The following is a 19,986-nucleotide window of genomic DNA, read 5'->3' as shown; positions in this document are numbered from 1 at the left end:
ATACTTTTTAATAGTTATTATTATTATATTATTAATAGAATAATAATTAATTAATAAATATAAAATCAAACTAATTTTGCTCTTAACTTCTCAAGTCGTTGCGCTAGTGTTGGGTCTTGGACTAAAACATGTGCTAAGTCATCTGCGCATTCTTTTTTGGTAATTTGTCGAGCCTGTTCGTTGTTCGTCACCACAGATAGAAATCCAATGATAGCGCCAATGACTGGTGTGTTAGTCTTAAATGTCTCAGAAAGTGCTTTGTGGCAGAGTTGTATAACATTGAAATTAGCCATTTGTTCGCAAGCAGTTGGGTCGATCGAGATGTTCCATAATGCCTCAATACATGCCTTGAACACGTCTTCGTCTGATTTATGTTTCGATAAGATATCGACAAGTGTCGTGTAAAATCTCGACGCTGCAATGGACTTTCTGCCGATATCAGATATACTCAGATTCTTTGTTGTACTTGCAATGGAGCAAATAATTCGTTTCTCATTACAATGTTCCTCCGCGGCTTTTCCAAGAAGTTTGAATACCGGAGGAATTGCCAACTTGTCGTGGAGTGGTATAGAGCATGAGAAGTTCATAAAGCAGGCGATAGTGTTAATCACCACTTCCTTCACTCGAATTTGCTCATTCGCATTTGCAACTAAAAACTCAACCATTTTAGCATCCACCACCTTCTGTGACAATTCTTTGTTCGAGGACAATGAACAGATCACTTGAATCATCTTCGTATTCACTTGTTTGTCCTTCACATTTAATGCGTCAAATATACGACCAATCCCGCTGAGAACTTCAACGTTCTTCTCTATTTTCACAATCGATACTAAACACGAGAGACTTTTTAACTCAATTTCAACGTCAGTGGGGTTCTCTTTCACTATCTTTTCTATGAGCGGCATCGTCACTTCACTCACATACGTCAATGCCGTGTCATCTATTAATATATTCATCACTGCGGTGATCATCTTCTTCGTCAAATTCGGCTTATCCGGAAATCGGTCATTCAAGACTCGGAACTTGTCCACTACCCCAAACTCCACTAAGGCTTTGGCACACTCTTGGTCTTGTGCCAAATTGATACACGCGCTGATCGCACTCATCGCAACTTCCTTCTTCTTCAAGTGCCTTTCAAACCCTACAACGACATCTTTCACTAATCCACTCGCTAATAATTTCTTCCCACTCGTTTTATCTATCGCTAAACACTGTACTATGCAGCAGATCGATGTTTGGATTTGTTTGTTATCAATCGTTTTCATTGCTATTCGGTGGAGCTCCCCCGCAATGTCTTTATCAAAGACCTTTGTGATCCACTCCTCCTCAAAACACACATTCATCAACACCCCCAACAGATTTTTGACCATTGGAAGACTTTTTTTCACTATTGTTTCATTCTCCGCGTTCTTTTCATTCACATCTTTCAGTTCATTATAGATGAAATCAATACATCCGTTGCTAATAAGGTGCTGTGTAATGGTTTTATCTCGTGTAATGATCCCTATCATATTCATAAGTCGCTCTTCTGTTTTATAGCCTTTCCCTCTCCCACATTTGAGGAGTTTCACATACACCCCATTATCTAATAAAGTCTTTTTAGCCTCCTCACTCGCATTTGATACGGAGCGAATACCACAGATCAGCTGCTCTAAAACTTCTTCGTCATCCCCAAAAGTGTTCACACCATCATACAAGATCTTGACTACATCAAACTGCTTCCCAATAGAATACTCGTCCTCAGAGTATATCGTATTCGCTATAAACATCCCAATCGCCTTCGTCACACTCTTCGACTCTTTATATCTCAACGCCAGCTGAAGACACTCCTCTATCATGTGTGCGCTGCGGAACAAGACAATACACGCATCATCTATACTAATCGCCGCCATCATTTCTATAGCAACACTCGCCGTCGTGTCTCTACAAATCCTTGAAAACGAGCTCAGCACATCCTTCACGTTCTTTTTAGTTATGATTTTCCTTCGACTTGTAAAGTCCGACACCGTCATCACTCCCCAACACAATCGGATCAAGTCGTTGAGCGTCATATCCGTCATCTCTGCGTCTTTATACTTCACTCCATGTATGATTTTACACACTGTGTCGCAGACTCCATTCATCACCATCTTTTTCTTCGCCATCTCGCTGTACGTTAAAACAGCAATAAGTAAGCAGCACATCCCGCTGATATATTCTCTCCGCAGTTCTTTATAATTCGCCAATCGTTGACTCGCAAACTCGATGAATCCCTTTTGGATCAAAAATGCCTTCCCCTGTGTATTTTGTTGGTCTGAGACAATCGTTTCAAGTTTCTTCATATTCGCAACCGCCTCTTTGTCTTCGGTGATGTTCTTCAACAGTTCCTCAACTTGCTCCATCCGTTCTACTTTTCTAGTTCGTTTCCTTCACTATTTATTCTTCTTATTCTCTCGAAGTAAGAGTACAACCCAAATTGATAAACAATTATTTTATATCCTAGTACTGTTGCGGGAGCGCAGAGATGGAGCGTGAAATCGTTCTCTTCGTTCCTCTCTTTCCAAAATGAATGCACTTTGGAATGCAAGCAACAGCTGGTGATGAACTGAGTGAGCTTGGAACAAAAGATGTTTCTTTGATGTTGAAAGACTCGTCCGGGTGAAGAAATTCGTTCTGCATGAAGACGGTGTTCTCAAAGAGGTCGTCATAGTTCACCACCTCCATTGGTGTTCGCGACAATTGAACTACAGGCTGCTCGAAGTCATCATCTTCCCAAGGCATGGGACCGTCTCTGATTCGAGTGACAAACCCACCGTTAATGCCTCCAACATAATTCCTTTCCCGAACACTATGCGACGTTCTCTTGTGAGAGACAGTTTGCGCGGTCTCATTGACTGGGCGTGTATATATTGGGTAGTCCTGTGTGCTGTGATACTCAAACTGAAGCATTTCTAACATTTCCCTGAGCTCCTTGAACTGCTCTGACACAACTCGAAGTTTCGAATTCGCTTGGAGCGAGACGTCTTCGGTGTCGTTCTGAAGGGGCATATCGCATTCAATGCAGAGTAGCCTCCCGGTGCTCAGGTCCGTGTATTCGATAGCTTCACTTTCGGTGTATCGTTGTTGACACTTCCTAAAGGTAAGTACCCAAACCCTTACCACAGAGTACTATGAATATCTTTTATAAAGATTATCTATATTTTAATGAAAGAATCGAGCCCATTGATATATAGAGTATTGTATGTCGTGTGTAAAAAATGAATGAAAGAGAGAAAGGAAACAACAAACGGGCAGAAGTAGAGTGTTTCACCAAACTTCCGAGACTCGTTGAGTTCCGTCATGATTTTTGCGTACTTGAAGACGATGTTTTCGATTGCTACTTTGTAATTAATGTAGTAGGCATAGACCGTTTTTCTCCGTTCTCCAAGCCGCTCCGTCATCGAGTCGGACTCTATCAAGCGCTCCTCTTTCAGCGCCTGGAGTGCAGTAGACACTTTGGTTAAAGGCATTTGAAGCTCTTCGGATATCATCTTCTCGGTTTTATATGACGATGAGGTCTGCAAACACATTAACACGATAGTATGAGTGGGATCGTTGAGCATCGCGCACACCCGTTGAAGGATCCGCTCAACAAGGCCGTTTTGGTGTTGCGTGTTTGTAAATGACATCTAGTATTACTAGTTTCATTTTAGTTAATTTGATTTCGAGTTTTTGTGGTCATCATTTTTGTTGACTTTTGCTTCCGGTTTGCAAATTTCCTCAAATTTCATTGGGTCTTTTTTTCGTAAAAACAAATGACTTTTGTGATTGTTTTTTCCCATGTGATTGCGGAAAATGCCACTGTTTTTTGTGGCATCTCAAAAAAACTCAAATTGTTTTTTTTGAGTTTTTTTACAGTTTTTTTTTAGGGTTTTTAAGGACTCATAGTCTAATCTATATTATTTTAATATTTTACTAATAATTTGGATGATGTAAAAATTCTTTTTCTATTTATTCACTTTTTATGATTCGAGTTTTATTTCAGTATCATTTTTAAAAACTATAGTTAATAGTTTTGTTGTACTGATTATTTAGTACAAAAAAAAGGTGAAAAAAAAACAATTTTTTAAACAAATAAAAAAACATTTTAATAACAAAATAATTGACTCAAATAACATTTTTTGGAAGAATTGAACTTTCGTTGAAAAGACAATAATCGAAAATGTTAAATTTTTAAAAATACGATATGTGAAAAACAAGTAACTTCATGAGCTTTATGCCCGAATTTTGCTTGCCATTTTGTTGTTTTTTTTGTTAAAAATGAAGGAAAACTTTCAAAAAACCGTACGAAAACTGTTTAAAAGTTTTTTTAAATTCTAATTTGCCATAAGTGCATTTTTTGAAATAGAAAAGTGATGTGTGAATAATATATTATTAATATAATTAAAATATATTAAATTATTTATAAACAATTTCAAAGAAACTTTATTGTGCACTTTTGTGTCTTTTCCATTAACCCGAAGATTTGACAATGAAATTTTGTTGAAGAAAAAAAACAACTTCAATTGATTTTCAACAAAAATGAATTTTTTAAAAATTTTTTGCTAATTTGTTTTCGAGGCATTTTTTATTCTTGCCACGTTGACTTTTCAGTTTCCGCGACTTTATAACTCATAATCGGGATTGTACTTTATAACCCGATCTATTCCTTTCTATTGTTCTATTATAGATCTTCTTATTAATCCCAATAGAAAAAAATGCAGATTTGCCGTGATAATATGAAATGATTGATGTGCTGACGTGTTGGGTCCAATATAATAGATCTTTCTAAAAGAAACCTCAAATGGCTCAACTCAAGCAAGACCTCTCCAATTTGGAAGAATGCCTTCCACAAACTCTTACCCAAGAGCAACGTGCAAAGGCCAAGACCCAATTCTACAAAGAACTTGCCGAGAAAGTCCACAGATTCTACAAGGGTAAAATCCAAATCATGCCAAAATGCACATTGGCTGGGTTCAACTGGTTCAACGCTTACTACACTCCGGGCGTCTCACGTATCTCCACTAACATCAGAGATAACAACGATTCATCTCTTTACTATTCCCTCAGAGGAAACTTCGTTGGTGTTGTCTCCGATTCCACACGTGTCCTTGGTGACGGTGATGTGACTCCACCAGGAGGATTGGGAGTTATGGAAGGAAAAGCACTCCTTATGAAATACTTGGGAGGTATTGATGCTGTCCCTGTCTGTATGGACTCCAAGAGAAATGGCAAGAATGACCCAGACGCTGTCATTGAATTCGTCCAGAGAATCCAACACACCTTCGGTGCTATCAACCTTGAAGATATCTCACAACCAAACTGCTACAAGATCCTCGACGTCTTGAGAGAGTCATGCGACATCCCAGTCTGGCACGACGATCAACAAGGAACTGCTTCAGTCACTCTTGCTGGTTTGTTGAACGCTTTGAAGTTGGTCAACAAGAAGATCGAAGACTGCAGAATGGTCTTCATCGGAGCCGGTTCATCAAACACCACTTGCTTGAGACTTATTGTCACTGCTGGTGCTGATCCAAAGAAGCTCGTTATGTTCGACACTAAGGGTTCACTCCATTTGGAACGTGAAGATATTAAAAAGGATACCAGATTCTATAGAAAGTGGGAAATCTGTGAGAAGACTAACCCAACCAAATTCCCATCTATCCCAGAAGCTGTTAAAGGCGCTGATGTCCTCATCTCACTCTCTACTCCGGGCCCAGGAGTTGTCAAGCCCGAATGGATCAAATCAATGGGTACCAAACCAATCGTCTTCTGCTGCGCTAACCCAGTCCCAGAAATCTACCCATATGAAGCTAAAGAAGCCGGAGCTTACATCGTCGCTACTGGAAGAGGTGACTTCCCAAATCAAGTCAACAACTCTGTTGGATTCCCAGGTATCTTGAAGGGAGCTTTGATCGTTAGAGCAAGAAAGATCACTGATAATATGGCCATTGCTGCTTCTAGAGCTCTTGCTGATTTCGCTGAGAAGAGAGGAATCAACACCGAGAACATCATTGGTACCATGAACGAGCCAGGCATTTTCCCAAAGGAAGCTGCTGATGTCGCTATGCAAGCCATTAAGGACGGAGTCGCCAGAGTTACTGATCTCACATGGCAACAAGTTTATGACATCGCTGAAAAGGATATTAAGGAAGCCAGAGAGTCTGCTCAGCTCTTAATGGACACTAAACACATCATTGAGTTCCCACAAGAACAACTCGACCAATCCCTTGAATTTGCCATTAAGTCCGTTTCTAATTGAGTCCTTTCGTAGTCTTCTTTTGCTGTTTTATTATTATATTTTATTATCATATATTAATTATAAATATTATTTATAAAGAAATAGATTGATTCATTAGTTAAAAGTATTATTAATTATAAAACTAGTGTTTATTATAATATATAATATATTTACTAGCAAAATATTTATTATTTTATCAATTGTTAATTATTATTTAAAGTATTAATTTATAATATTTTTATTATAAAGCCAAATTAAACTAATAAAGAATTAACACATATTAATAAAATTACTTTAAAAGTTTCTTTTGAACCTTTGGTGTGGTAAGTTTTTTATTGTCTTGAATGAATTGTATTTCTATATATAAATCACCATAAGAATTCAACAATACATCACTACAAAGACCTAATCCTTCACATTTCATTTCGCCAGCTTGTAAAAGAACATTTTCTAATATGGTGTACGTCTTACCATCTAAGAAATTGATTGTAATATTGTTTCTAGTCCCTTTTAAATTCGTTGAGAACTTCAATACTGTCTTTAGATCATAATCATTCAATCTTTTAAAACGACGGTGTTCTTTGTTTTTGAATGTGTACCGAACTATTCTTTGAATTTCATTGACTACTTTTGGAGAAAAACATAGAACATCCCCTTCTTTGGTATTTGAGGTGATTTGAATTTTATTGTTGCCAATATACATAACCTTGTTATTATAAACATCTTCTAAAGCAACTTCAATTGGAAAATCGAGGATTTTGAATAAGCAATGGATTTGAATGTCGCAAAAGACACCATTTTGTATTTCAAATACCTTTTCTTGTAAATTGTAAGTCTCTTCTTTTGTTGTTTGAGGAATACTTAAATACAACACTTCATTTTTGATATTAATTGATGATGTTACAAATGGTAGCACAAATTCAGTGTTGAGAAATTGTTGTTCTGAAAGAATAAATTTATACACTTCGGTTGTACTTTGTATGTCATATAGAAACTCATCAAATAAATTTTTAAATAAAGATGTGTTGGACAGTACACGACGTACAAAACATTTTCTTTCTTTTATAACATCGAAAATGTTGAGTATTTTATTAAGAGCATTTAAATAATGTTCATTTGTAACGTTTTGTTCATACACAATTTCTGGTGACAATTGTAAACATACTCCATTAAATACAACTATGTCAAGATTTTTACTTTGTGGATATGTATGTTCAAAGTACATGGAAGCCGAAATGATATACTTTATAATATCTTCATATTGATTTAACATACTTTTTATTTCACTCGAGTTAATATAGTCAATTATTTCTTTAATAACAATAAAACCATTGGACATACTGAGACCTTCAATAATACTGAATTTAAGTTGTTGCAAATTCTGTTCATTTTTAACACATGAAGAAATAAAGGATGAGCACGCAGAAAGAGTATTTAAAGTGTAATCAATTAGATTTCTAAAATATTCATGTACAGATCTTAGTATATTGTCTTTAAAATCAGAGAAAGAATTTGTTACTAATGTGTCATCTATATTGTCATTAAAGAAATGAAACAAGTCAATAATATGTCTACGATCCTTTTCACCAAGTTCACAACTATTATAAAGAAGATACATCATGTTTTGTACATCAAGTAAGTCAATACTTGTATTCATTGTATGTTTCAAAAGTTTAGTCATCCAAAAAGTATACCTATTTAATGTTGTTCTATAAATAAAATAATAATCATTTAATGAAAATGCACCTAACTTTTATTTACAAACGTTCTATTCAAATCAAATATCTTTAATAAACAGATTTATTTCATAACAAAGTTGATCATTATTTATCATTTTACATCCATAAATAGTTTAAAAATGACTTTTAAGTTTTAAACCAGTCGTTCACAATGTTCATCTTATTTATTATAAAATAATATCCAGAGTAATTACTCTGAATCTGAAAAGTCGATGAATTCTTTCTTCTTTTATAAACATTCTTTGTAAATCTTTAATAATGCTTTTTACAAGGAAGAAGTGAAAGTTTGACCTTACGATACTGTTACTGTTTTAAATAAAACACAAATTTAATATTTTTGAACTTGATATGATATACAAAAAAAACTAACTTTGTGGCGACTCTTTTGAAATGTAAACAGTAAACAAACCAATCCGGCAAATAATCATTTATAGGTTTTTCTCTTTTCTTCAATTTTTGGAAATGTTTTAATTAAAACACAAACAGTATTGGCGTTTTCATCAACAAAGCATTTATTTCCAAAAAACGTTTTATAAAAGAAAAAAAAGAATTGTAAGGTTAAATAACCAAATAAGAGTTGAATTCAATTCAAAATTGGATTAGTCCTGTTTCTCCTTTTCTGCACCAAGAATCAAGTCTTTGAGGTGCGTGAACTTCTCAGCTGGGAGGAATCTGATAGCAAATTGTCCAACAACCAAAGACATAGCAGACAAGAACAAGCAGAACATCCACTGGACGAAGTTAATTCCTGGGAATGGAGTGACTGAGAAGATTGGTCCGGCGAAGACGACAATGAGTGCTTGAACGACTGATGTCATAGCGATGATTCCGACAAACATATAATTCGAGAAGAAATTTTCGAAGACGTCCTTCTCTCCGTTGACCTTTCTTGAGTTGATTTCATTGAAGATTTGGCAGAACACAAAAGCGTTAAAGATCATAGTCTGGACGATTGTTGTATGTTTCTCAATTTTACCGACTGAATGTAATTCCCCATCGGCGCACATGAATTTTCCAAAGTCTCCATGTTTGACATAAGCGCATGGTGCACCCAAGAATGTGATATATCTTCCACAATATAACAAGAAGAGTAATACAAAGAGTTGGTATGTGGCTTGGACTACAATATTTCGAATCATATGAGTCGAGATCAATGAAGCCTTTCTTCCAAATGGCTTTCTATCCAACAACGATGGCGTTGGCTTCTCAGTACCTAAAGCAAGTGCAGCCAATGTGTCCATAATCATATTGACCCACAACATCTGAAGTGCTTTCAATGGACTACCCATCTTAGTAATAGCACCTATCACACACAACGCAAGCGCAACAACGTTCACAGTCAATTGGAACTGAAGGAATTTACGAATGTTGTCGTATACACATCTCCCCCACCTACTTTGTGAATACTTCTTTGTAACTTATGAAATAACAAACATGACGGCTTTCACTATAGAATTGAAGTTATCATCAAGAATGACAATGTCTGAGGCTTGTTTGGCAACGTCAGTACCTCGAATACCCATGGCAAGACCTACATCAGCTTCTTTCAAAGCAGGTACATCATTAGTACCATCCCCTGTCACAGCAACTACTTCTCCTTTCAAGATAAGTCGATTCACAAGTCTCTTCTTATCTTGCGGACTGCATCTTGCAATCACACGAAGGGTTGGGAGTAAGTCATCGATTTGTTCGTCAGTCAATTTAGCAAACGCTGGTCCTTCAATACACGTGTCGTTATCGCTTTCAACAATTTTGCACTGTTTGGCAATCGACTTCCCCGTGTTTCTAAGTTGTTAATATTTATAATATTATTACTATTAGTTGATAGAAAGACAAACACATTATCACCAGTAACCATACGAACAGTTATACCAGCTCTATGGCAATCAGCAACGGCCTGAATAACTTCTGGTCGTAATGGATCTTCAATACCAAAGACACAAAGTAACACGCACTCTTCCTCTGGACTTTCAGTGAACTTCTCTTCAAAGTTGTTAGCATCCTTTGGTGGAAGATCTCGAATTGCCAATGACAAAGTTCTCATGCCTTGATTTGCACATGACTCTTGGAAATCACTTAACACCTTTCTCTCCACATCAGTCAAGTCAGAAATCGATCCATCTTTCTTCATGTATTTACTGCACTTTGCTAAGACGGCTTCGGGGGCTCCTTTCAAGAACATGTGGACAGACTTGTCTTCGTTAAATACCAACGTGGACATTCTCTTTCGAGCAGAGGAGAATGCAAATTGTTGATAGATCTTTGGTGCCAAATTCTCGGCTCTTTTGATGTATTCTGTGTGTTGTCTTAAGACAAATCCAAGTAAGGCGCACTCAGTCTTATTCCCAATAGTTTTCATAATACCATCCTCTTCATAGACTGCAGTGGAAACAGATTTGTTGATGGCAATGTTGTTATAAATCTCGTCCCCAAGTCTCGTCCCACCAAGTGAGAAGTATTTTCCTCTCTCCATAGTCTCTCCTCCAAACCATCCACTAACTACAGTCATTCGATTCTCAGTAAGTGTTCCAGTCTTATCTGTGCAGATGTTCGAACAGTTCGACATGATTTCACACGCCTTCAAATGTCTCACTAAGTTGTTATCTTTCATCATCTGCTTCATGGAATATGCCAAAGATATAGTGACAGCTAAAGGAAGACCTTCTGGCACAGCAACTACCACAATAGTAACAGCGGTGATCAAGTAATCAACTACTGCAGTCAAATGTTTCCAATTAAAACCTACCATCTCACATTGATGAGTCAATTTGTCCGCATCAGTCCACTGTTTGCATGGATTGTTGTCGCACACTAAAACGTCCGAGTAATTAATAGCATCGATGACCCAATACACTACTAAAATAGAGAAGACTATCAAAGCACAGCCAAACCCTAATTTCCCAATTTGTTCCGCTAACTTGTCCAACAGTTCTTGAAGTGGGGTTGGTCGTGGTTTGTCTTGACTTAATGATTCTTTTGTTTTACCCCACAAGGAATTAAGTCCAACAGATGTGACTATCATTTGTCCATTGCCATCAGTGATTTTGGTTCCCGACATCATAACATAGTACTTCTCACTCTTTCTCACAGCAATCGGTTCACCTGTGGGTTACTATTAAGTTATAATTATTTTATTAATACTATTAGTATAAAACAATAATAGTAGTATTAATATCAATGTTAATAAACAAACCAGTCATATCCGATTCATCGACTCGCAAATCATATCCACTAGCATAAATACCATCAGCTGGTATCACATCACCGACATCTAAATTCACTAAATCACCAACAGCTAATTCTAAAATAGAAACTAATTGGTTTTCACCTTTTCGAACGACTTTAATGTTGACATTCTTCTCGTCTTTGGAAAGTTGTAAGAACTTCTTTTGCTTGGAATAGTCCGAAATGGAGGACCCAAATGAAACAACAAAGACAGCACATAGAATAGCAAGACCTTCGATCCAATCCGTCGCCATTTCTTCTTCACCACATGTGTCATTCTTTGGAACAACAAATGCAAGGAATAATGAAACGACAGCAGATGCTATTAAAATGATGATAGTGTTATCATTGAGTGACTCTAAAACCATAGTCAAAAACGATTTCATGACCGGGTCGGGGTATTTGTTTTGACCATATTGCGCATATCTCTTGTCTAAATCAGTGCAATCAAGACCCTTCGATGGGTCGGTTTTTAAAATTTTGCAAATCCCAGCAGTGCCCCCTAATTTGTTGTATGACTCGGCATCTTTGTTTCCTACTAAGTCGTACAATTGCTTGCCACTAATTTCAAATGGAGTTGTTGCAGATTGATCCCCACTGTACTCTTTCCTTTGTTTCTCTTGCTTTGAGTTGTCTTGTCCCATCTTCTTTTTTGAAGTTCTGTAAACCTCTTTTCATTAATAGATCTTTAAAACACACGTCTGACCACGTTATTATTCGTTGGTTTTTTAATTAAATTACAGTCTATAGAGTACTCTACTCTTTAATATGCCAACGCAACTGTTTTATATCATAAAATACTATTAATATTATTATAATAGTACATATTTATTGATTAGTATGGCATTTAAGAGAATATCATACGCAAATATACATTAATGTAAGTAATGCCAGTCTTTAATCAAATTACTCATACTATTTCAGTTTAGGGTTAAACTACTGTTTTACCATAAAAAATGATATGCCTTTATTACCGTAATTTTTTTTACATTTTTTATTTAGGCATCATTCCCGTTATTGAATAAATTAACTCTTTAAAAAACAAATAGTTATATCCTCAAATTTTTATTCGCAAAATGGGTTAACTGTTACTTCCTCTTTTTTACAGTTTCATCTTTTCTTCCAATTTTCGACAACAGAGGCCAAAAAGCGGGAAGAATAACTAAAAATACTCTAAATTGAATTTTTATCGCACGTTTTAATCGATAAAATCCGGGATTGTTATTCCTCTTTTAAAAAACATTCTCAAATAAAAAAAGGGTAATAAAAATGAAAACGTTTGTTGGTATTAGGGTTTATTAATATCGTAAATAAAAAGAGAAATAGTGTTTGTTTTTATAGTAAAAATTTAATTATTTCAATTAAAGTAAAACCTATAGAAAAAAGAAAAAAGATTTTTTTCCATTTTTTTAATTTATTACTATTATATTAAAAAAACTATATTTATAGTATAAATAGTAATTATTATAATATTACTAATTGTTATAATACCATCAAAAACTATAATAAAAGACCACTAAAGTATTACATCATTTAGATCACTCATGCACGTGTGACATTTGTTTAATCTCTTCAAAAGCCAATTCAAGTTTCTTTTCTTCGATCAACTCCTCTTCGGAGTTTTTAAGCATTTCTTTAGTACTTGGGTCAAGGACCAAGTCGTCTACAACGTGATATTCACCGCCATAACAGATGACTGGCATTGAGAAGAAGATTCCTTTTGGGATCCCGTACTGTCCTTCGCTATAAATTCCCATACACACGATTTTCTCTTTGTCAGTCCCCAAAGTCCAGTCTCTGAAGTGGTCGACAATTGCTTTAGCTGCAGACGCAGCTGACGATGCCTTTCTCATTTCAATTACTTTTGCTCCTCTTTCCTGGACGATTTTGTTGAATGCTTCCAACCAAGACGCTTCGACTATTTCAGTGACTTTTTTATAGCCAAGAGGGGTAGAGAGTGTAGCGTGGTAGATATCAGGACACTGCTTTTCCGAGTGATTTCCCCACACAAATGCGTCTTTAACGTCTTCGACATTGACATTGAGTTTCAATGCTATTTGTGCGATTGCTCTATTCTGGTCGAGTCGAGTCAAACACGTGATTTGCTTGACATCGATGCCAGCGTTGTTTGCGACGACAAGCGCGTTAGTATTCGCCGGATTTGCAACGACCAAGACTCTGACATCTGGGCTCGCGTAGTTCTTCAGAGCAAGTGCTTGTTCCTTCATAATACGTGTATTAATACCAATCAATTCCTTTCGTTCCATCCCAACCTTTCTTGGCATCCCAGCAACTAAGATAGCAGTCTCAACATCTTTAAAGGCTACTTCAGTCTTATTTGATGCAACAACTCCTTTAACTAATGGGAAACAGCAATCAGTGATTTCCATTCTGACGCCTTCCATCGCTTCGACTACTATATCATACAAATGAAGAACTACTGTCTGACTCGGACCAAACATTAACCCATGTGCTATTAAGAACGTTAAGTTGTACCCTATTTGACCAGCTGCACCAGTAACTAAGACATGAATCGGTTCACACGAATTGACTTTCAAAGGGTCAGTGTTGATTCTACTCCAATATTTGGTACTCTCAGTCGACATTCCGTGCCAAATGAGAAGAAGTTCCTTTTTATATAACACACCACCAAAACCTAATTTTTGTGGAGCAAAAGTGAAAACAGGGGAATGTCAGCTCTTTGCACTCGTCCAGAAATCTGGAGTTTCGTATTGCGTCACCAACTCACTGCACCTTTTGTGGAAATACTCCATTTCTGTTTTCTTCCCTTGAATTCCATGTGAATTCAGCTCTCTCTTTTTGGCATTAAAATCTTCGCGTTTTTTGCATTTTTTTCTCAACAAATTCGACAATTTGAATAAATTGGTGCTTTTTTATAGTTTATGTTGTCATTTAGAATATTAATATTAATAATAATTATTTATTAATAGTTTATTGTTTGTTTTATAATTCATTTAGTTAAAATGCGGAATATACGGCATTATTTACTTTTTGTGACGTCGTTAACTCGGTTTTGTTCTGAAAAAGGCCTTTGATTATTTTCTACCTTTTTCTTTTTATTAACTTATAGATTTTGTTTAGTTTATTAAAAGTTTGGATTTGCTAGAAAATTCCTGACAAGTTAATTTGTGTTAAATTACAATATTTACTATATTATTTATAGGTTGTCTTTTTTGTATAGAAATAAAAAACATTTTTTACAAAAGTCAACATTTTGTTATTATTATACTATTGTTAATAACATTTTTCATATACAATTAACCATATCAAAATACTATTATTATCTAACTAAAATTATTATATTGTTATTTACTGTTATATATAACAAAACAAACTTGACATATTTATTTTGATGTTTATAACAGATCATTTATTGAAACTATAACAATTAGTTTTAAACCTAATAAACAATTCCTTGAAGAGAAAGAGGAATTTGATGATGAAATAAAAATGAAACTTTTGGTCAAATCGTTAATGAATAATCGAGTCAAAATGGATAAAATGGTGAAGATAATTCCAATAAAGAAGTCGTGATCTTTAAATACTCAAACGACAAAATCCAGATGAGTTTCTTTGGGAAGCCAAAGTTCAGTGGAAATGAATTTATGGTTAGGTGCCAGTGTGCACAACGCCGAATAGATGCCCAGAAAAGGAAGTATGTCACCAACTCCCGCTCTTTGAAAAAGCAGATTTTGACCTTCTTGGAGAACAATGAGCGCGAAAAGGCTTACGACAAGTGCGCGATACTTGTTCAAGAGGACTACAAATGTGAAGCTTTAGAGGAATTAGTGGATATCATTGATGAGCTTCAAAAGAACTCCGAGGTCATTGCTTCACAACGAATTTGCCCATTAGAACTTAAAGCTGCTTGTGGTGCTATTCTCTACGCATCGCCGTACTTCCCAGACCACACAGAGATGATGGAAATGCGTAACATGCTCATCGACAAATTTGGAAAGACGTTCCCCGAAGACTGCGTCAATTCAAAGGTCGTCTCAGCAAAGTTGATGTCACGACTTTCCTCGAGAAATATCGACTCTGACGTCATCGAGTATTACCTCGACAACATCGCAAAGGAAAATAACCTTCAAACGACAACAGCTGCCGTCCCAACACAAAACCCAGAAGACGCTCTTCCTGCCGACGCGTCTCGTTGTGAATTGTCGAAATTACCAGAAGGCACCCAATACGTCAAATATGTGTTTGGTGTGTTGACAAGAAACTCGACGGGGAATATCCGTAAAGGAGGTGACAAAGTCCAAGTCTTCATTGCTGGCCCAAACAACGCGAAGATAGTTGGTGATGTGAAGGATTTACACGATGGAACATATGATTTGTCATTCGACCCACCTTATGAAGGCGACTACTTAATCGCGGTGTACATCAACGACAAACAAATGAACCAAGTCGGAAAGCTTCACATTAAAGAAGGCTCCATGGTGGATTTAAATCAGTGCCTTGTCGAAGGCAATGGATTGAATGGAGGGTATGTCAACGAAAAACAATTCTTCACGGTCTTTGCTAAAGACCAGAATGGGAGAACAGTTGGGAAAGGTGGGGAACCATTTGTTGCGTATGTAGCGGGGCCCGGTGATGTCAGAATAGTTGCGGACAAGACTGACTTAATGAATGGACAGTACGATTTTTGTTACATTCCTCCTGTCGTTGGAAATTACGCGATTGCCATCTACCACAACCAAACACAAGTCAAAAACGTGTTCCAACTTGAAATCAAAAATAAAGAGACTTTCAAGCCACAATTTGTTTCAACTCCAGAAGTCGTACATCAACCACAAGAAGTCAAGAGTGTCGGAGTTCGAGTGGGAAAACCCGGCGAACATTTCATTATCGATGTTGGAAGTTGTATTATCAAAGCGGGATTTGAAAGTGCGGGGAACCCGACGTTGTTGACGGCGAATGTCGTTGGGGAGAACCTCCATAAAGCAAATATGCTTGGCACGCCACCCATCTATGTTGGAGATGACGCGATTGGAAAACGTGGAATTCTTACTTTGACGTACCCCATGCAGAAGGATCCGGTTGACTTTGAGAAGCTTGGTCGTGTACTTCAATACACGATGGAGAGAGCGAAGGGTCATCCCGTTGTAGTAGTTATGAACCCACTTGCGCCACTGCAAATGAAGATCAATATGTGCGAGATGTTATTTAAAGAAGAAGCCGAGAGCGTGAGGTTTGTCGATGAGGCGCTTGCGGTGTCTGCGTATTATAAGAAGCCGTCGTGTATTGTTGTTGACATTGGAGGGATGATGAGTTGGGCGATCCCAGTAGTGAACGGTGTTGTCTACAAAGAGATTTCGGAGAAGATGCCGATTGCTGGAGTGAAGTGTACAGAAGTCTTTGCCACATTGTTAACAAAAGAAGGAGTCAACCTTGGGAGCACATCGAGCGAGAAAGTGATATCGCGACAAATCAAAGAGTGTGTTGGGTATATTGCGAACGACGGTGCACCAGCTCCAAGTCTGAAATATGACATGCCTGATGGCACTTTAATTAATGTTGGCAACTCACGAACACAATGCTTTGAGCCATTGTTCAATCCACAATTGTGTTCAATGTCGTGCAATGGATTAAGTCAAATGGTTGAAAAGGTTTTGCGCTCCATCAATGGTACGACCAATGAAGTCGTGTTGGTGGGTGGTGGTGCAATGATCAAAGGCATTAAAGAACGAATTGAGGGTGACATCATGAAAGCTCTCAATTTCAAAATTAACGTGACCGCAGATAAGAACGCAAAGTATGCGATGTGGATGGGAGCCGGTATGCTCGATAAACAAAATGCAGGGACTCTCATCACCGCACAAGTCTGGAAAAATGAGGGCGCCTTGTGTTTGGATGACTAATCAATACTTCTCTTTCCATTCTTTTCAATCTCGATCTGACACTTTTGATGAAAGAGAAATGGATGTTATACAAATAAAGACAAAAATCAAGCGCAAGTTCATGTTAAGAAATATTAATAAACATTAATAAATTATAAGATAAAAGAACTATTTTGTTACAATAAAAACTTTTCTTATTTGTCTGTGTGATTGGTGAAGCAAAATATGAACTAAAAAAATACCACTCATTTATATTATTGTGTATTATATTTTTATTACAATATTTGTTATAGTGATATTTATCAAGTATTATAATAAACTATAAATATATAGTAAACCAATTATAGAACAAAACACAAAAAAAATCGAACATTTAAAATTAGAACCAATTTCCCGTTCAATAGCACTTTCAACCGTCTAGTATCTATAAATCTATATATAACTATATATGAAAAAAGAAAGAAGCTTCCACCGTAACAGCTTAAAAAATAGACTGATGAAACAGAACTATACTTTAATAGTAAAAGAGTCAAACGAAACTAAACAAAGCAGTTTGAAAAAAGAGGTGCAAAAAACTGAATATGTAATGAGGAAGACTGAGAGGAAACACACCTCTTCTTTGTCGAGGACAATACCGACTAAAGAAACCGAATCCGTGCCAAGTGGGTCATTCACTGCGTCTGGGTTTGTATTCTCGACATTGGCGGAGCCATATCGCCCATCGAGAAGTGGGAACGCATCTCCTATCATGGGCTCGAGACCAACAAGAAAAGATCAACTCTCACATTCCGCAGTAGTATCGAGTGCACCATCGACGCCAAGTTTATCACATTCACCACGTCGATCGACCCTCTCAACTATTACTTCATGCCCCGATGGCCCATCTTCGAACACTAATATTAATACTTCACTCTATAAGACCGAACTGTGCAGAAGCTACGTCGAAACTGGAACTTGTAGGTATGGCGCAAAATGTCAATTCGCACACGGCGAAAAAGAACTCCGTCCCGTCCAACGCCACCCAAGATATAAAACGGAAATCTGCCAAACCTTCCAACAAACGGGATCCTGTAAATACGGCAGCCGTTGTCGCTTCATTCATGTCCTCCCTGACGAAACTAACAGCGAACAGGCAGAGTCACCCTCGTCGAACTTCTCAGAACTCTCACCGGAAGACGACAGTGAACGACTCCCAATTTTCGAAAACCTTTCTCATGTCTAAAACTCTATTTATTTTTTATTATGTTAGAGACGGTTATTGCAGTCAATTGGCTATATTATAATAATTCTTATAAATATTATTATTAATATTACTATATGAATTACTATATAGTAATTATATATATATAATACTATATTATAATTATTATAATACTATTACTAGGAATATTATTATAATAATTATTATAAATATTGTTCGTTTGACAAATAATAAAAATACTATATTATATTATATTATATTATAGTCGGGTGATAAAGGGGGTTAATTTGGGACAGAAGTAGTTAATTTGAGTAAAAAACTATAAAATATAATTTCTTTAACCATAAAAGTATTAGAAGGGTTTTTTCAATTAACTACTTTGAAGATAATAAAAGAAAACCATAACTTTCTATTTTTGATATTATTCAATCTTTGAAAACAATGGAAGAAGAAGAGTAAGGAACCCTCGATGAAACAACCACAGGCAATCAACACAAAAAAAGCAATTTAAATACAAGAAACCAGTTTAAAAACTGTATTTCAATATATATTCATGATGTATATGGTTAAAATGCCAGAGTTTAATGAATTAACTACAATGTCAATCTTTTAAAGTGTCAGAGAATCACTGAAAATCCATCATTTGTTGAAATCTTTTAATCTTTCGTTGTTGAACCATTCCCATTGAGAAAGGAAAAGAGAAAGACCATTTTAACACCAAAACAATTGGAGTTGAAGAAGAGCAGAAAAGAAACGAAACAAAGGAAAAAACAAAGGAAAATCCTTTAACAAAACAAGTTTCAGACAAACCACAAAAAGTGCTGCGTTTTAGACTTCCACATTTCTCTAAGTGAACAAATTGAGGTGTTTTTGTTTATTTTTGAAATAGAAATTTATAATTATTCAATTTATAATCATTTAAAATTAAAAAACTATAATTTAAATTAATATTTTAATTTTATGTTTATTTTGACCTTTAAATAGATTTTTTAAAAATTATAGTTTCAAAATTATATTTATCAAAATTAACTACCTTTGTCCCTTTTTAATGCCATTTATCCCCCGACTATATATTATATTATATTATATTATATTATATTATATTATATTATATTATATTATATTATATTATATTATATTATATTATATTATATTATATTATATTATATTATATTATATTATATTATATTATAATTAAAGGTGTTCAAAATTATAATTATAATATAAAGATGTTATTATTGTATAGTACATTTGTTTGTATAGTTTTTTAATTACTTTAATTACTTTAATAATATTTGAAAACTATTCACTCATACAACATTAAATTATTCCTTTGTTAACTTCCGCTCTTAATATCTTAGTAATTTCTATGTATTTCTTTTTAGCTTGTGTTCTTTTTAGTTTGAAAGATGGAGTGAGTAAATCATTTTCAGCAGAGAAAGGCTCTGTTTCGAAGTAACAGTTTTTCACGACTTCATAGCCTGGGACGTTCATCATTCGAATTCCATTTTGAATAACACTTAAAACCTTCTTACGGACATCCATTGAGTTGAGGATTGTCTTCATTTTGTCTTTATCATCTGTATACTCAACACCAATTCCTCTTAAAACTTCTTTCAATTTGTCTTCTTCTAACACGAAAATACCAATGATAAAGACATCACTACTTTCCCCATAGATGAAACATTGTGATATGAGTGGGACATTCCCATATTTGTTCTC

At 35.7% G+C, this 19,986-nt stretch overlaps 8 protein-coding genes across 8 annotated transcripts; 3 read left to right on the top strand and 5 right to left on the bottom strand.

Annotated features, from left to right (window-relative positions):
* Window positions 1–65: 65 nt before the first annotated feature.
* Window positions 66–2,381, bottom strand: EIN_498910 (hypothetical protein; the record flags this gene model as incomplete). Its single annotated transcript, XM_004261384.1, has 1 exon — window positions 66–2,381. One exon carries the CDS (start codon window positions 2,379–2,381, stop codon window positions 66–68), a length of 2,316 nt encoding a protein of 771 aa, XP_004261432.1.
* Window positions 2,382–2,478: 97 nt separating this feature from the next.
* On the bottom strand, window positions 2,479–3,647 carry EIN_498900 (hypothetical protein; the record flags this gene model as incomplete). Its single annotated transcript, XM_004261383.1, has 2 exons — window positions 2,479–3,112; window positions 3,268–3,647. The coding sequence occupies 2 exons, from the start codon at window positions 3,645–3,647 to the stop codon at window positions 2,479–2,481; spliced, it is 1,014 nt and encodes a 337-aa protein (XP_004261431.1).
* Window positions 3,648–4,801: 1,154 nt separating this feature from the next.
* On the top strand, window positions 4,802–6,259 carry EIN_498890 (NAD-dependent malic enzyme, putative; the record flags this gene model as incomplete). The annotated part of the gene is made up of 1 exon (XM_004261382.1): window positions 4,802–6,259. The coding sequence occupies one exon, from the start codon at window positions 4,802–4,804 to the stop codon at window positions 6,257–6,259; it is 1,458 nt and encodes a 485-aa protein (XP_004261430.1).
* Window positions 6,260–8,576: 2,317 nt separating this feature from the next.
* On the bottom strand, window positions 8,577–11,846 carry EIN_498880 (cation-transporting ATPase, putative; the record flags this gene model as incomplete). Its single annotated transcript, XM_004261381.1, has 5 exons — window positions 8,577–9,369; window positions 9,412–9,762; window positions 9,816–10,726; window positions 10,796–11,079; window positions 11,171–11,846. The coding sequence occupies 5 exons, from the start codon at window positions 11,844–11,846 to the stop codon at window positions 8,577–8,579; spliced, it is 3,015 nt and encodes a 1,004-aa protein (XP_004261429.1).
* Window positions 11,847–12,740: 894 nt separating this feature from the next.
* On the bottom strand, window positions 12,741–13,808 carry EIN_498870 (malate dehydrogenase, putative; the record flags this gene model as incomplete). Its single annotated transcript, XM_004261380.1, has 1 exon — window positions 12,741–13,808. One exon carries the CDS (start codon window positions 13,806–13,808, stop codon window positions 12,741–12,743), a length of 1,068 nt encoding a protein of 355 aa, XP_004261428.1.
* Window positions 13,809–14,786: 978 nt separating this feature from the next.
* EIN_498860 (actin-1, putative) lies at window positions 14,787–17,084 on the top strand (the record flags this gene model as incomplete). The annotated part of the gene is made up of 1 exon (XM_004261379.1): window positions 14,787–17,084. The coding sequence occupies one exon, from the start codon at window positions 14,787–14,789 to the stop codon at window positions 17,082–17,084; it is 2,298 nt and encodes a 765-aa protein (XP_004261427.1).
* Window positions 17,085–17,649: 565 nt separating this feature from the next.
* EIN_498850 (tristetraproline, putative) lies at window positions 17,650–18,285 on the top strand (the record flags this gene model as incomplete). Its single annotated transcript, XM_004261378.1, has 1 exon — window positions 17,650–18,285. The coding sequence occupies one exon, from the start codon at window positions 17,650–17,652 to the stop codon at window positions 18,283–18,285; it is 636 nt and encodes a 211-aa protein (XP_004261426.1).
* A 1,299-nt stretch (window positions 18,286–19,584) lies between these two features.
* EIN_498840 (long-chain-fatty-acid-CoA ligase, putative) lies at window positions 19,585–19,986 on the bottom strand (the record flags this gene model as incomplete). The annotated part of the gene is made up of 1 exon (XM_004261377.1): window positions 19,585–19,986. A coding segment is annotated over one exon (402 nt), but the record flags the coding sequence as incomplete, so codon positions are not given.

This window comes from Entamoeba invadens (assembly GCF_000330505.1).
Source record: "Entamoeba invadens IP1 unplaced genomic scaffold scaff_1105074724605, whole genome shotgun sequence".
Taxonomy (NCBI): Eukaryota; Evosea; order Mastigamoebida; family Endamoebidae; genus Entamoeba; species Entamoeba invadens.
The sequence above is the reverse complement of the archived record's forward strand: the minus strand, read 5'-3'. Positions and strand labels throughout refer to the sequence as shown.